Below are 17,871 nucleotides of genomic sequence, written 5' to 3'. Positions count from 1 at the left end.
GGTGATTTTGGAGATAAAGGTTTTCTATTATTAAGTGCAAATAGGATACCAGTGGTATTTTTTTCATGGGAAGAAAAGCCTTAGCTCTGAATTCTCACCTGAAAAGGCAGTTTTAAATTTGAGTTAACATTAAAGGAATTAACAGTATTTGCTTTTAACTTCAAAGTAATTTCTGGTTGAGGAAAGAAATTGGCAACAAATAAATAATGAGTAGCATTAATCCATGCCTGTATTCCCAAGAAACTCATCTCACAAAACTATGCTGAAAAACAGTAACTTTAGCACTGTACAGTAAGATTTTAGATAAATTAAAAACTCTCAAGTTCTTACTTTCACCAATCTAAAACGCAGTACATATTTCAGGGGCAATTTTAACTTAATTTTCCAATTCTACCCTCGACAAGGGAGGCTACAAAACATTACATGATTAACATCTTGAAAACTGTCTGAGTACGTAAGCTCAATAGGATAAAACATTGAAGTACTCCATTTGGCAAAGAATAATCACGATCTTGCATCTCTGATTCTCCTCCAACGTAGCGTGGGAGGAAAATCTTGTATTCTGTAAACATGTAAACAGTAACATGGCAATGACAGAGAGAAATATCTTCCCCCCCCCCCCTTTTTTTTTATCTCAGTGACCTTTCTCCCATAGCGGAGAGATTGCCTGCGTTTTAGATGTAACATACTCAAAGCTTTATTTCATGACACATAACATTGATAAAATTTGATAAAAACTCACTGTTCTTTTTGCTGTGCTGCCCTAGTGATGACACTCAAACAAGCTTCATAGGTGACTGATAATAATCACAAAATCTACTATGTGCTCTTTTCTAGCTCTTCCAATCATTGTGCAACACATCAAGTTCACGGCATTGGTATCTTCCCATAAAATTGCCACCTAATAAGCTACGTTTAAGAAGAAATCCAACTCCAATCTAGTTTATCATTTGTCAAAAAATGCCTTTTCTGTTAACTGCAAAGCTTTGGTCTGTCTTTAAAAACCAACATAATAGTTTAATTTCCAAATCCACTCAAAATTATTAAGTAATTTGAGTTCCTGCTATTTTTCTCTTATTCAGTCGTTGAAATTAAGTTTACACCACAGCCTCCACCCTTAGTTTTCAGCTAGGAAAACTGCTATTTCTCATTAGTACCTACACACTAACAGTGTGCTATTGTTGACTTTGCAGTAGCTGTTACTCTCTTAAATTACACTGCAACATTTAAGACTTAACAAAATAAATAAAACTAGGGACACAAAACATGGACTGAAAAGTTAACTTTCCTGCCCCATTCATTTCCTTGTCCACTTTATCTATCCCATAAACCCACAGATTTAGGCAGGTGTTGGGAAACCCCTTTCAATGGGAGGAATAAAAACAAGAAAGGGTGAAAAAACCAAATAGCCACTGCTGCAACTTACGCTTGTGAAATATGATGTACAGCGATAAAACACAGACAGAAGCAACCAATTTTCCACACTTAACTACCATTAATTAAGAAATGCCTTTTAGATATGGTGTTCAACACAGCTGTTGAATATAATGGCAGGTGAAGCTTGATGGTGAATCCTCCTTTCTTCAACCTCAAAACCAAAAAGGAATTTCATGTCTTGTGGAACGGAGTTCTGATTGTTCCAGACGCAGAGACTGGTTCATGTTGGAGACCAGCAGAGACTTCTTCAGCAGCTTATACATACTCAAATGATGAAAAATCATATGCCAGCAGGATTTTTCTCATTGTTTACAGTTAGTAAAGAATCTGGAAGTTTTTATGGCTGCATCAGTGATTCAGTTTATAATTTGAACCATCAGACACAGGACTAGCTTACTAAGTAAAAAGGAGCATTATGGGACACCTCAAGTCTTCAAAATGTCCTCTTCAAGGCTCTTCAGGGATACCATCCTTTTTTAGTACTTGGTTATTTCTAAGAATTGTGCATACTTGTAATTCAGAGGAGCACAAAGATATCAAAACACTTTAAATCTATGAAACTCTTCAGAACTATGAAAAAAACCCTTTAGTTTTATACATGCAGTTTCACAACCTACTACCCAAATACTAATTATATTAGCAATTTGCTCACCACATAGCCACAAAAATTATGATTCTACATATGAATACTTGCTCTGAGAAGTCATAAATCAACAGAAACACAGGTTTAAAAATTTTCCATTTTGAAATTTATTTAGAACTCAGGGGTTAAGCGTGGTAAGTTTCCAATTGTCTGATAATAGCATACCCATGTCACTATCACGGAAATTGCACTAATTCCCTCTGCCCCCCTCCCCCTTAGAAATCTGCAGGTTAGTTTTAACAGCCGGTGGTTTTGCAAATAGTGCACTCTAGGACACTACTGCATTTCCTGAGTGTTCAAAGCTACTGTATGATACATTAAGCTGAAGGAAAAACAACAAAATTATTATTCAGAACTAAACCAGCTATTTTACCTTCCTGCTGAAGTACGGAATCATAAAATGCAATGTATTTTAACAGGAGATTGTTTTGGAATGCTTAAAAAGGGAAGGAAAAAAAAAATGGAAAAAACACCTTTTAAAAAAAATGACATCCTTTTTACTTCAATTTTAAACTAAATACTTTTTTAACTCCAAGTCATTAACCTCAAGACTATTAAAAATGGCCAAAGAAATTAAGACTCGCTCAGACTGAAATGTAGTTGGGACTAAAATATCCATGTCGGTATTCCTTGACCTTTTAGGGTATTCCTAGTGGCTCTAACAAAAGCAGCATAACAGGGTATCTCTGGTTTATCTTTTTAGTGCTCTTGAAAATGAGTTACTAACAGCACTGACCAGAGTGCTTAAACATAAGATTTCAGACAATCGCCTTGCAATGCACTTCAGCTTTATCGTGCAAAACCAATCTAGTCATAAACATCCCCACATTAAACACAATAAATTGTGCCAAAGTATATGATGTGAATAAATGTCAGCTAATCTATCAACACATTGACAAATGTCAGCTTGTCTAATCAAGCGTTGTTCAAGCCCAGAGTAAAATTTCATTTGTCAGAACTGAACTCCTCCATGGGCAGACTGCATAGTCTACGTAAGTTAGTACAAGTTTTTGTCCAGAAAAATCTCTTCAAAGTTGTATTTACGTTGGCAAACAGGTTTAGAGGAGAGTTTCAGGCCTCTAAATTCACCATGAGTTAATACATCAATAAAGAGGTCCCACCATCTGTCGGTGGGATTTTTCCATGAAGGACCACAACCACTTCTTGATCAAAACAAAGCTGAAGCAGTGGCAGCTGATGGAAACGCTAACTACATTGTTCTTGCATCATTTTTTATGATGCATTAGATTTATTCTCATTTACAGATGATTTTGGCAGAAGGGTTCTTCAGGCTGCAGCTGAACAAAAAGCAACTTCTTGTCTCAAGTTTAATTTTTTTTTTTTCTTTATGGAAACTTGTTTTGAACAAAGAACTGATAGTATAGGCAACTACCAGCAGGAACTACCAAGAGATGACGTGTTCCACTCTAGTATTGTGTCAGTGGCTTGCCAATCCTTTTCCCCTAAAATATTTGTAAAAACATTGGAAATACCTATGAAATTTATAAAACAGCTCCTTAAACATCTGCTTAATGCCCTTTCCTTCAAATATAAAAGACCTCCACATTTCAGGGTCTTTTTCTGTGGATACAGGGGAGAGGTTGAGGAAGAGGTAAAAGATAGGATAACTGCTATCTTTTCAGTTGCTATGTTACAAAATTTAAATGACTACTACTCTAAAGATTAAATACAGACTTTACAATAACCAATCACAACAATGGAAATAAACCATAACTGAAACCATATAAAATCCATATCAGGTCAAGTGACAGTACATTAAGAATAACCTTATATGTTATACAGAAGAGAATATACACAGATTGCAACAGTTATTTTTCCCCTTAAAAGCCACTGTCAGTAGGATCACATCTTACTGTACAGACAAGTGACTTGAATATTTGTAATTACTAATGGGGAAAATTTAGGTTATAAAAGAAAAATGTATCAAGTACACCTTTACGCATGTCTATACTATGATTTAAATTAAAAGCCTTAAGCATTTTCCTACATACTCAACTTTCAATCTAAAGGGAATACCATTGTCAGTATACAAACTTTAGGGAGGGCACTTCTAATCTAGTTAGTATAACTATGCTAAAGGACAGCTATCTTACAAAGGAGATTAAGTTCAGATGTTTAGAAACTTTAACAAGAAGAGAAAGTTAGAAACCCTAGACAGCTACTCGTATTTAACTGTAATTACTTTTTAGAGAGCATTAGACTAAACTCCAGTATTTTCTATGGTCATTGTATTAAAAGAAAGTTCTACCACACCTAAAGGATAAGGCATAGCCATCTACTAATTGGCATATTTGTTTATTTTTCTCAGTTTGTGAAAAGGTCCTTATTTGTGTAAGCAGCAAAACAAACTTCAACTGAATGATTGCTATATGCAAAAGGACTGAAGGCAATTGCCTCTGCAGTGAACTTTACAGTTCTCAACAGCACACACGCAACATGCTATCTGAAAAAAGTTACTAACTGAACTACATGTATTAAATACTGAAAAAAGTTTTACATTTTTTATTATAATTTATTTTATTTAACAATCTAAGAAGTTTGCAGCCATCAGAAGTTCCAGTGCAATTTCAGGTGCAATTGGGAATTCAGGAATCTCTGTAGAGCTGTTAGTATAGCGGACCTTGTAGGTGAAATACATGCATACTTTGGATAGGACATGGGATGGGATCTCTCTAAAATTCACCTCATTTGTTTCATTTTCTGCAAACTGTCCTGTAGAAAAAAAACAAAAACAAAACAGCAAATCAAAAGTCAGAATCTCAATTCACTGCAAAATGAAATGCTTTACCATATTAATACAACACATTCTCAACAGACTTGCATTAAGTCCCATATTCCTGGGTATTAGATTCTTCAGTGTAAAGCAGGATGTGCCACATTCACAACCCTCAAAAATATTAAGATCCCCTGCATTACAAAATGTGTATTTTGGTTGCAGCCTATTAACAATATTCTGAACAACTACACCAGAAATTTAGGTTTAATTCTGATGCTTGCTTGATAGGTGCTCTAAAACTGTAGTCTACTCAGCTCCGAAGGTCACAGTAACAATGTTTAAAAAAAAAAAAAAACAAACAAAAAAAAAGAGAGCAAATTTCTAGCTGCCCTTATCCAAGAAAAAAAAAGGTTTGTAAATGTTCCGTATCTGCATATGCACACTTATCAGTAGTCCCTTCTGTGATCCCACTAGCTTTGAATTTCTCAGTCAGTTTCAAGCGTATTTGACAGAGGGTTGAAACCTGAAAGATACATTAACTTGGTAAGCTGTGAAAACAGGCAGGCAGGAGGGACAGAGAAACCCTGGTTGTACTGGAGGAAAGGTTACATGCAGTGTGAGTTTATCCCTATTAGATATTGAAGAATTTATCCAAACCTTAAATCGCAAAACCCAAGTACATCTGAAATTAGCTTTCTATAGTAACTATAAGCATGAAACTTGGATGATATGAAGTCATTCTGTGGTTAGTCCCACAACCTTTCTATTGTTATCTGTCCCTCTTTTCCTCATCTCTCTGGACTTTCAACTCATTAAGCTGAAAGATAATATAAAGCCCACTAACATGTACTCCGTGTTTATGGGAGACATAGTAATGTTTGGTTCCCACTATTTCTATAGGAATCCCCTTCTAACTACAAAGCAGAGCTATTTACTAATGTCTACACACATTTCTGTAGAAATATCTGCATGCACTGAAGCCAATCCGGCTTGAATTCTAATACAGGAGCAGTAGGAAGCAACAGAAGAAATGTTAGCGTATTGGCAATGTCACAGCACTGAAATAGAGAACACTTACACATCAGTGAAATTGTGACCTACTAAACTAGACAGCAAGGGTACTTTTTCTTGTGAGCCCATTTATCTTGCTAGTTTTTACACAAAATATTCTTGAATGCTAACTCCTTTACAGAGTCAGTTTTCTAGCCCTCTAAGCAGGCTACTTCGCCTTTTATTCCTTCACATTGTGGAACAAATTCAGAGCAGGTCTTGTAACTACTCTTCCTCTTACACATCTAGGAGGCTGACATGGAGTGGATCAGACACAACAGACCTGTACGTATTTTCAAATGCAACCGTTACAATGATGTTTAGCAGAACATTAAGCTGAGAATTTTAATTGCTCAGTTTGCCCAGCTATTACTAAGTAATTTAAAAATACATTAAGCAAGTAGATCTCTCCAGTAACCCCCTTGCCAGAATCTAAAAGAGGGTATAAGAATGACCGTATTCAGACCAGAGATCCACGTAGCTAACTGCCCACCACTCAAGTGGCCAAAGGTAAACGTACGGAATGAGGGTACAGAAGAGGGAAAGCACATGTGTTAACTTCTCTCTGTTCTCTCCTCCACCCTTTTGGTCTTCAAGAATTTGTTCGGACACTTCTTAAACCAGAGGTGGTCTCATATATTCAGTAACACGTGAGGTCCTTCCCTTCTGTAAGTTTATCTACCCTCCTCTCAAACTTAAGCTAACTTTTGTCATTAAGCTCAGGAACTCCTTGCCACAGGATCTTGTGAACATGTTGTGGCCTAAACCCCAGTAGGCGGCTAAGCACCACACAGCCACTTGCTCACTTCCCCTGCAGTGGACAAGGGAAGAGGAAAGGAAGAGTAAAAGCAAGAAAACTCATGGGTTGAGGTTAAAAATTGTTTAATAAGCGAAAGACAAGTGGAGGAAGAGAAAGGAAACAAACAACTGATGCAAAGGTAATCACTCACCACCTCCCATGGGTAGACTGATGCCCAGCCAGTTCCCAAGCAAAAGACATCCCTAATCCCCTCCTCTCCCTTTTTACTTCTGAGCATGATGTTGTATGGCATGCAATCTCTCTTTGGTTCGTTTGGGTCACCTGCCTGGTTGTGTTCCCTCCCAGCCTCTTGCACACCCCCCTGTCTATTCATTGGGTGGGGGGAAGAGTGAGAAACAGAGAAGGGCTGGACACTGTGCAAACACTGTTCAGCAATAGCTCAAACATTGGCGTGTTATCAGCATTGTTTTGGTCACAAATATAAAACACAGAACCCTATGAAGAAAATTAACTCCATACCAGCCAGACCCAGTACAGAACACTAAAAGTTCCACCGTGGAGGTGGCAATGAAGAACTACCAACTCTTGTTTGTTTTGAACTTGACACCTACACATTTCATGTAATATCCTCAAGTTCTCATACCATGGGAAACTAGTAGTAATGACACCGTAAGATCGCTAACTGTCCAAAAGCAGAGAGAGTCCAATTATATGTCTGGTAGCACAATACCCCAGAGAGGTGGCTGTTCCACTGGAAAAGTTATCATTTATTCCAACTTTCACTCACTGCATGATATAAATTCAAACAGTCCAAAAGGGAAAACAAAGGACATGCAGGTACTAAATCTTTTGTACCTACCTGGTCCACTCAACATAGCTTTTATTGTTCCTGATGTTAATGCATGCTCTCTTTTTACAATGAACTCATGGCCATCGGAGGATATTAACTTCACATACATAGCATCTGGGCCCTCACACCCACCGTATGTTTTCTCTTCTCCATCTATAATGGAAAACGGATTAATAGTTTCAGAACACAATGACTGATTCACATCACTAAGAATGCAAGCTGCAGTCTTTTCTATGACTATGTTTGCAGACTGAAGAATGCAATACAAACAGAAATAAGACAGAAGCATTTTGCATATTTGAAGAGGACTTCTCTGAAGTGCTCAGCAATCTGTTTTAAAGTAAGAATTTTTGCAAAAGTAGGATTTTTTTTTTTTAACATCTCTCCTCTCTCATTTCTCCCTCACCAAATTCTGACAAGATCTCTAAAATCTACGTAGGGATGAAATTTTCCTTTAGACATTCTCAAGTGAATTGAACATGCTACTGCTTCCCTCCATAAGGCTATTGCCATGTTTATCATACTAGTACTTACTAAAAGTTACATAAATACATATCTAATATTTAAAAATATAGACTGCAAGGGAAAAAGCACTTTTTTAAGCACAGGTAAGAATAAAAAGAAGTCAGTATTCCTGTACTGAAGAAATGACATGAAATAAGATTCATCGCCCCCCACACCTGTGTTGTGACCTTTGGTGGAAAACAGGAAAAGTGCAGAAGCGCTAAAACCAAGGAAATTTGGAAATTCTCCCCACAGCAGTTTTGACTGTGCTTTTTCTGTTTCCCTTCTGTCTCACTATATACGCGTCTCACTATATACCCGCTCTCTACTTTGTTTCTCTAGAAGCTCTTATCTCCCTTCCCTTTTTGTTTGTTCATTTATTCTCTCCCAACAGCACTATCTTTAAAAGTTGAAAAACCAGCTGTTGCCACCACTGCACTGTTCACTCTGTGCAGTCTTAACAGTTTCCCCATCTTGCACCTGTCTTGTCTAGGCAGCACACTCTCTGGGGTAGGAACCACTGACTACTTTGTGCCTGTATAGTGCTCAGAACTATAGGATACCATCGCACTAAGGAGATTGTTTCTGCAGTTGGTCTTTATATGTTCCTATAAACTCTTAAGTAATAAAGACTGCAGTAATATTAAAATATTTTTGAAAAAAATGAGTGTAAAAAGCCCCCACCCCACTAAATATACAAATCCTATCAAATTCAAACTGGAAAGTTAAGGCCTTCTTTCAAATACTGTATTTTCTAAGGGACTAATATAGCAAGTATTGCTAGAATTCCATTAAAAAACACTTGAATTCGACACTGCACGTACAATTTGATTTTTCAGAACAGTATTAATCTTGACAGAAAGTTAAAAATGAAAGTCCTGGAAGTTCTTCTAGCTTGGAAAAGTATAGCAGAAGAGATCTGTACACTTCTAGAAAAGTAAAATACTGCCAGTATTTCATGATCATATGCAGAAGTATAGAAGATAAAACAGATATAGCCTACAAACTTGACATTTGATTGTTAGTGTTGTTTCTCCTTCTGACAAAACAAAGAAGAGAAATTATATTAATTATATTAGAATAAGTACCTTGCATTGTATCCAGCGTTATAGCAAATATAACATTCCCCCAATCAATTAAGTTGCTTTGTGAATTTGAAGTTAAAATTGAATTACCATGTAGTTACTGCCAATTTTAATAAAGTGCTGCCAGTGCGAAACATGCTAAAATACATTCCAAAAAAGTATAGATAAAACCAGAATCTGTCCAATCATGTTTCATTAACCAGTCATTTGTAGAGGCAGACAACACAGTTTCAGACATTTAGTCAGATCACACACACACAATGTAATTTATCAGAAATCAGTCCTTATTATGATCCCTTAGCCAGAATTCAACAGGCTGACCTTAGTTAACAAAAACCCAAAAAATATTTAAAACAGTACATAATGAAATTTTCTTGTCCACTATCTAAAAGTTTAGTGCTATAAAAGCCTAAAGGCATCCTATTTTAGCATGTACATTTTCAGCACTATGCATAAAAAAAATTATATTTTTAAATTTTTTTTTTAATTTATTGTTAGATAGATGCACTCTGAACAAGTCCTTCGACAAATGAATAGTCACTTGAGAAAATACTCCTAAAAACATTTGTAGGAAGTTCCGTTAACTTTTGCGGCTACAAGAAAAACAGTGACAAGATCAACATTTAAAGTCTTACAATCCACCTCCTCTACCAATGTGAGAGAGAAAATGCTTTGCATTATAGGAAACAAAAAAAACCTCCGAGATAATGAACTTACCCATTCTCTTCTTATAAAAAAAAATTGTTTCTTTTCAACAGCAGCTTTTGCAATAGGAGCGTCTGAAAAAACACAAGTGGCAATATTTTCAGTCAGTAGTACAATTTCTTAAGTAAGCTTTAGTTATTAGCCTTTACGTTGTCATAAACGCTCTTTAGAAAAGAATACGATGATACACAACATGCAATGTTGATGAGCATTGCGTTTTGAAAACATTATGGTTTGGACCTTATCTTTGCTGTCCAGAGATCCCTACTATATTCACGAATCTCTAAATGTTTGCTTACTTTGTTCCCCTAAGCTTTTCAAAGACCCTTGACTATAAAGCCAGAGTTATTTCAAGAGCCTTATGACTTTTATCACTATGGACACCATCCATGCGATGGTATTGGGGAGGTAAAGAAAGCAAGTTTTGCCACACTGCAAACGGCACTTAAGAGACTGAACGGCTTGTCTACAGGGAAAAAAAAAAAGTCAGAGAACACTTCACTATGCTGTGAATAGAGGAGTGGTTGTCCTGCCATTCAGAGGGACCTTGACAAGCTGGAGAAAGGGGCTAACAGGAAACCTTTGAAGTTCATCAAAGGGAAATGCAAACCCCTGCACGTTGGGAAGAATTACCTCAGGCACCAGTACTGGCTGGAGGCCGACCAGCTGGAAAGCAGCTTTGCGGGAAGAGCCGTGGGGGTGCTGGTGGAGGCCAAGTTGAACACGAGCCAGCAACGTGCCCTTGCAGCAAAGGCGGCCAACAGCACCCTGGGCTGTATTAGGAGGAGTGTTGCCAGCAGGTTGAGGCAGGTGATCCTGCCCCTCCACTCAGCTCTACTGGGACACATCTGGAGTGCTGCGTCCAGCTCTGGGCTCCCCAGTACCTGCCAGACTGAATCGAATCCTGCAAAGGGCCACAAAGATGACCGAGGGATTGGAGCACCTGTCATATGAGGAGAGGCTGAGAGAACTGGGGTTGTTTAGGCTGGAGAAGAGAAGGCTCAAGGATCAGTCTAATCAGTGTGCATTAAATACCTGGCCTCCAACCTGTCCTTCCCAGAAGACTGACAGTTCCTGATACAGCCACCAATGTCACCTAGATAATCTACTTCAGATATTTAATGTAGGTATTCACATGGTAAGTTAACCAGGAGCTTCCATAGCTTATAAATTGACATCCAGCTTGCTGCATACATATTTCGCCATGTAAATGAATCCAAAGAGTTAGAGAAATGGAAGCACTTATTTGCAAAACAAATCCAGTACGTTCAGATACAACATATATTTCTTTACGCTGAACTGCATCTCTGCTGTGGAAACGAAAACTTTGGACAAGAAATTCCACCCACCCACCTGCTGTCCTAAAATTCCTTTCACGTCAACAGCTACTCTCCAAACATTAACCCAGTACAAATCAATGAACTACTGTTGTGTGCCCACAGGTTCAGGAAAACAGCACCAGTGATTCTGTGTGGCTTCCCAGCTGATATCCAGGGTCAGGTGCAGCACAGAGACTGTTAAGAATTCTGACAACTCATGTCGTTGCTTTGAAAAGCAATGAGCAACAGCAAAGGCAAGAACTGCAATTACTCACTAGAGAAGGACCCCAGAGCAGGAGGTGTGAAAAAACAAAATAGAGACCACTCCTCCCGCCCCCTCCCTCCTATGTTTCTAGTAAAAGCTTAGCAAAAAATGTTAGCAAGTTGAGGAGGGAGCTGCAAGTTTCGGAGGAAGTTTTACAGAGATCTCTGCATCTCTTGAGAAGATGCAGCTCTTTGCTATTGCTGATAGCTTCACTTCCCAACAGCACTTTGGTGCTGATTTGTTCCATCTCCCTTTTTTCATATCTACAAATATGAAATAGTCTGAATATTTCCTCAAGCTTTCACAACAACGCACTTTGTTATGTGCGCCTAATCTAACTACACATGCATAACCAATAGTTTTTAGTTGTCTGTAGAGAACTGAGCAAAAAGCATCCTCCACTTACATTGTTGTTGTCTTTGAAAATTATCCTGACTTTACAGAAATATCCTATAAAGTATTTTCCTTCCCTGCTGGTATAAGGAACATCTTCACCTGTACTCTTGCAGGTGAAAAGTTCCTGAACATAAGGCACATTCAGGAATGCCCTTTGAGAGTTAATTTCTGTACGCTGTCATAGAGATACCTTAATATTGAGTGTTAAATGCCTTCACCATTTTCAATAATTCCAGGAACTCATCCAAGGAAATTACATTTGGGTGCTGGAACAGCTGCGGCACAAAACTGATGGGATCTTTCACCCTATTTCAACAGTTTTTGTAAATGGAAATAAAGCATCTTATTGGAGAGTATCTGTTGCTCAGGAACTGAAGGGATACCTTACATTATTACTTCTACTTTGCAGAAGAGGATCACTTGTGCTACCTCTTTCCCTAGCCACAAAAACCTTCCCTACACTCCAAGAGAGTAGTGAAACCACTATGATTTATAAATAATAATAATTAAAAAAAACACAGAAGAAGCGATACTATTTTGTGGAGGTACTGGTGACGATAAAATGTGCCTTGGTTTCCAATACAAATAATGCCACTAGATACAGGAATAAAGACAGGCTAGTTAGTGGGAATGCAAATGTATTAACACCTTCCAAGGTAAAAGTATAACTTGAGGGGGCTAATACACTGAAGCTGGGGAACTGAAAAAATGTCTACACCAAAACATTAGAGCTGTCCCAAAAAATTGCAATGAGCATTTTAATAAAATCAAATGAAATGTGCTATCATATGATTAGAGAGAAAAAAAAATACAGTAGTTAACACTTAAAGAAGAAAAAAAATTATCAGGCTCAGTGGTCTGAATTCAATTGTATTAAAAAGGAAAAAGGATGAAAATGCACTACGTGTTAGCAGATTTAGCACATGCTGGACTAATCCAATACCTAAAAAATGAATCAGTCATTTCCTTGAAAAAAGGAAACTCAAACAAGATGCAATCCGGACTCAGTAAATCATGTGAGGTTAAATAAATGTGATAAGAAGGTAATCTTAAAATGAGAAAGAAACTTTCCACAAGAATACAGTATGATGTTGCAAACATGGAACAATTGGACTAGAAAAGAACTACTAGTTCCTCCAAAAATTATATCAAACCTTTTTTTTTAACAATGCCACCGGAAAATAATAAGTAGATTTAGATGAGACAGAAGTGGAAAGCACTGCAACAAAAGGGGAACAGAGTACCACACGCACAAGTGACTGGTCTTGAAAAATGGCATACTTAGAAGCCACATGAAATAAAATCATATGACATGCAAGATTCCTGCATGTAGGGGCCGATAACAAGCTTTTTTCATGTAGTCAGGGCTTGTTATTTGGGAGTATAGTCATTCTGTGATCAACTATAAACTGATGCAGCTCTGTAGGGGGCGGGGGAAAGGGGGGAAAACGCAAATGCACATCAAGCATTTCTTTGCAATAGAGAGAGGGAAATATGAACATTGTTGCACATGAGCAACAACTTGTCTGGAAAACAGAGGAGAGGAGGAAAGAAAAACAAGAAAGTTGGGAAACCTGAAAAACCTAGAAAAGCAGTAATAACCTGTTAGCATCTATTGGTTCCTCCTCTGGATCAAGAAGCATTCAATGTGTCATGACACTTTATGAAGATTAGAACATACTGCAGTTCAAAATTATTGTTTTGTGAAAAGCATCTTCCTCCCAACAACTACATTCACGTTATTCCAGACAGTATTAACATGATCCTGCGCAAGCCACAGCCTATTTTTTCAGTCAATTATCTTACTGGTTCATAAGTTTACTGAAAAATAAGCGGGAACAGCAGAAGAAATACATTGAAAAATTGGCATAGAACACATGCAATATTCGATTTATTTATTTTTGATAGAAATCTTGATTTGTTACTTAGCATCCCCCAAAACCAGAAAAAAAATGCATAGAAAAGAAATTAGACAGATGAAGGATGTAGAAATCCCTGCCACACACAAGCATATAGTAAAAAGAGTGTGGAGGGAAATTTTCTGCACAAAATTTTTTTTTTAAATTGACAACTGTGTGCCCTTAAGTATTAAATAATAGGTTAGAAACAGGAAAGTCAAGGGACCTGGTATGTTCTCTTCCCAGAAATTCTTTTCTTACAGTGTATTTTCCAATACACTATTTACTGCAAAACATGTCACTATATCTTCCTTCTGTATAATGAAAACAATATAAATGACAACATTTGCCAAGACAACATGAAGAAAGAGACTCAGTGAGATTTCTGAAGATGCCTATATTTTAATTACTTTTCCACATTTTATAGCTGCCCCGTCTGACTTCACCAAGAACACACGAATGCAGCAGTAGGAAAGAGAACAATCCAAGTTTTCTGAACACTCAAACATTTGCCTTTTTTATTATATATTTCTGACCTGACTATTTCAGACTCCTGCAAAAAGCTGCTAACTTTTGTTGAAGTACATTCGCGATTCCATTTCCCCTTCAAGAAGCTTATGTGGCGTTACCAATTAGGTAGCCCAGCTCCCTGCCTTTCATCTCAAAAAAAGCACATATATTAGGTATTATTGTTCTCCTGCCTTGCCTCCTTAAAAAAAAGAATGAGCAAAACCTGCATTCTTTAACAGAAAGATTACATAAAAAGGATATGCCACTTTTTAATCAATGAGGGAGAACACAACGCAACTAAAACCAGCATATTTGGCGCAGAAACTTTCCAACCAGTCTAAAAGGGAAGCTCTTGCTGCAGAAAACGTAAAACTCTCGTTAGATATTAGAGAACTGAAAATTTTCACAAGTTGCTAGAATATTTACACCTACGAAGTAGAATACAGCAAAGTATCATAAAACATGGTAACTAACCCACACAAGGCAAGTATTCTTGTCAGCATGCTTAAACATCTTATTCTACTCCTTACAACTCTAAGAAGAAATACTATGGTATAGTGAGTTTAGTTTGACCTCTTTCCTGCTTCTCTTGAGCATCAAATGCAAGAAGAAAACCAAACCATGTCCATGAACCTCCCACCTCACTCCCAAAGCTGCGTTGCTCATCTCCCAAGTTTCCCAGAATTTCCAGAATATCATTTCCTTGTATATCTTGTATGTCGATGAGACCAGAATAGACTTGAAGGGCACACACTAATTTAACTGAACACATGCAACCCCTGTACGGATTCCAGAACCCCACTGCTTTATTCTGGTTAGCACAAGAGAATTAAATCTACACAAATATTTCAAGCACTCAGATTCTTTGATCCCACAGAAAACTCTTTAGACCAGAATCTGAGTTTTTAAAGAAACTCAAATGGCTTCCAACTCATTAGCTGCGCAATGCACACACGGCTTTTGTATGCTTCAGCTGGTGACATTTCTGTATTCTACGCTATCAATTTTTGGAAAATGTGGGGCAAATAACACAAATGCCTTCACAATTTCTAGGTTAGTTTAGAAGCCAAATGTGACATTTTCTGGGTGTCATTCGTATATTAGTAAAAGTTCATCAGTAAACAAAGGCTGTTGGGTGTTAAAACGGTAGCCTCCTACAGTTTAATCCTAAATTCTAGTCCTATTTTTGATCCTATACACCAACTTGTTTAAAAATACCGCTCTTCAGTTTAGTATTCATTGTTCAGTACACATCAAAAAATAATTAATGTAAATAAGGATTGAAGCATATTTAGAAAAAACATCAGGGAAAACAGGTACGGCATGATTTCCAAATCAGCTGATTCACTATTCCATACTCACGGGCACTCAAATTCAAACATTCGGGGGCAAACTGAAGTGCAACAAGAAGGTCTACTACAGGTGAATGCTAGTTAAGATAAACAGGACATGAGGTAGGATACTGTGCATGGAGTATACAGGTCTCACGTAAAAGATGTTCTTCTATCTAAGGAAACTTTCCTTTTCAGTAATTCCAAGAAAGTTTTTTTTTTTTAAAAAAAAAAGGGCGGAGGGGGTGTTATTGTTTTCTTCCTAACCTACAATAAAAGCCCTGTACTGTACACCTCTTACCATTAGGGGAAAAAAAGCTGCTAGCATATTGCAAAATTTTATAGGGCATGCATTTCTGCCTTCTTGTTATAAGCATTCATCAAAAACTACTGTTATGTAAACAACCCCATAATAAAGATAATTAAATTCTGAACTTTTCTAGATGCAAGAGAACTTGTCAAAATACATCAAAATTCCTTTATTTTAATCTGATAAAACCTATACTTTTACGACAAAACTTAGGGTTTCTTGTAATATACACAGAGAATTGCAAAAACACCATAAAACATCTGAAGTTAAGTATACTTTTGAAAGATATTCATTTGTCCCCACACAAAGCATAAGGGACAGAAGCTTGAACACAAATGTATCAGAAAAAGAAATATGAGGGTGGGAGATAGAAGAAGGTACCTCAGAGAATCAACTGGATCTCCTCACTGTACCAATATGAAGTCTTCACATTAAGACTATATGAAACTACCTAAATCTGTTCATCACCCATTTTAGTATAAAAAAAGAAATCTCGAATGACTTTTTTCTTCATTTAACTCTTTGGTTAATAAACATTATTTCTCTCCTAACAATATTTTTTGTCCTTATTATAGCAAAAGGAGGAAATTGGAGCACAGCAGGGATTATTCAGAAATAAGGGCACAAAGTGGTTCTTGGCCTAAAAGTGTCTCACTTGTCTATTTTTTTCTGGCTTGCTTATCTATGTTTTTCTGGCTTGCTTCCAAATTGAACTTTTGCAAGTGATCTTCAGCAAACCCAAGTAAACAAATGGCCTATGACTATTTAAGTCTCCCCAGAGCACAAAGCTTAACTCACAATGTACAGTATTAAACATCTTTCATAAAGTTCCTGCACATAGTATTACACGTTGTAAGATTAAACTCGCCCTCAAAGTTAACTGCTTAACACCCCTTTTCCTTTTCACACATATATTTGAAGACATCAATAATTTACCAATACTCAGGTTCCCTTATGTTAAAGCAGAATGTCCCTCTGAGGAACACACGGTACTCAAATGCTTATTTTTCTTACTACATGTAACTGTATCACCCTTTTTCGTCAACCTTGCTTTGCTTATATTCGTCGACCATTACAGCTAACCCACTTTAACCAGCGCTTCTCACCTTGGCATAACAACCCCTGAGGGTGCATCCTAAATTCTTTCGGCCTTAGTTTTTCCCCTCTCTCTAGGGCCTGGCGTGGGAAGAGGGTGGACGTCATTTGTGGCGGAAAAAGTTTTAAGAGCGATATTTAATTAAAACACCGTTCCGGAAAGCCCCTTTCCCGGCGGCGCCTGGATTTCAAGGAGACCGCTTCGCTCCCGCACGGAGAGGAGAGAAACGCGCCCTTCGCCACCGTCCCGGCGGGGAACCCCGACCTGGCACCGCACCCCTCCACACACCCCCCGGCAGCTCCCCGCGCTCCGCCGGCAGCTCCAAGCCTCTCGGCTCCGCGGCCCGGCTCCCGTCCCGCCCCCACCCCCCGCCTCTGGGTGCGGGGCGAGCGCGGCGCGGAGGGCGAGGCCCGCTCCCCTCCAAGGGGCAGGCCCCGGGGGCTCCCCCTTCCCCATTTTCCGCCCGTCCGCCTCGCCCCCCCGGGAGGCGGCAGGGCCTCCCCGCCCCCAGCGGAGCCAGCCCCCGCCGCCCCCGCGGCCACTCACTCGTCAGCGCCGCTCCCTCCGCCCCGCTCGCAGGGCCCCCTCCGTGTCGGGCCAGCTGCCTCCCAAGAACTTCCGGCAAGGTCACAGGTTACTTCCGGCCCAGCGCCACCGCTCCCCCCGTGCCCGGGCCTTGGAAGGCGTGCGGCGCCCGGCTCCCGGCATGCTGTGCGTCGGGGAGCGGTGCATGCTGGGGGTCGTAGTTCCCGGGGCGGCAGGTGACGGCCCGCCATGTTAGGAGCGGCGCGGGGTAGGTGTTGAGGCGGGGTTGCCCGGGCGGCGGTTCTTGCCTCGGGGCTGGCGGCAGCCGAGGCGGCCGAGGGCCTACCTTCCCGGGCGGTGCCCGGGGCAGGCAAAGTCCGAAACTCGCTGGACGCGGGTCCTAACAGCGCGGGCGTACGCTCGCGGTCTCGCCCCCGCCCGGCTGTCCAC

The 17,871-nt window shown here is 39.1% G+C and overlaps 1 protein-coding gene across 3 annotated transcripts; it reads right to left on the bottom strand.

Moving 5' to 3' along the window:
* Window positions 1–4,592: 4,592 nt before the first annotated feature.
* On the bottom strand, window positions 4,593–17,553 carry ELOC (elongin C). Of its 3 annotated transcripts, none has more exons than XM_075141635.1 (5): window positions 17,443–17,537; window positions 16,907–16,976; window positions 9,784–9,845; window positions 7,487–7,630; window positions 4,593–4,813 (listed from the first exon to the last, which is right to left on the bottom strand). In XM_075141635.1, the coding sequence occupies exons 3-5, from the start codon at window positions 9,785–9,787 to the stop codon at window positions 4,623–4,625; spliced, it is 339 nt and encodes a 112-aa protein (XP_074997736.1). In that variant the 5' UTR covers window positions 9,788–9,845; window positions 16,907–16,976; window positions 17,443–17,537; the 3' UTR covers window positions 4,593–4,622. The 3 variants fall into 3 exon arrangements, with proteins under 3 accessions (XP_074997736.1, XP_074997737.1, XP_074997735.1); XM_075141636.1 differs by lacking the exon at window positions 16,907–16,976 and adding an exon at window positions 10,405–10,675 and having other exon boundaries at window positions 17,443–17,530; XM_075141634.1 differs by lacking the exon at window positions 16,907–16,976 and having other exon boundaries at window positions 17,443–17,553.
* Window positions 17,554–17,871: the final 318 nt, after the last annotated feature.

Source organism: Calonectris borealis, chromosome 2, assembly GCF_964195595.1.
Source record: "Calonectris borealis chromosome 2, bCalBor7.hap1.2, whole genome shotgun sequence".
NCBI classification, from domain to species: Eukaryota; Metazoa; Chordata; class Aves; order Procellariiformes; family Procellariidae; genus Calonectris; species Calonectris borealis.
The sequence above is the reverse complement of the archived record's forward strand: the minus strand, read 5'-3'. Positions and strand labels throughout refer to the sequence as shown.

Bases quoted from the DNA above. Each gene is read 5' to 3' on its own strand.
- ELOC (XM_075141634.1), bottom strand. The intron at 4,814-7,486 runs GTAGGTACAAAA...TTTTTTCTACAG, and splicing joins AGCTATGTTGAGTGGACCAG to GACAGTTTGCAGAAAATGAA.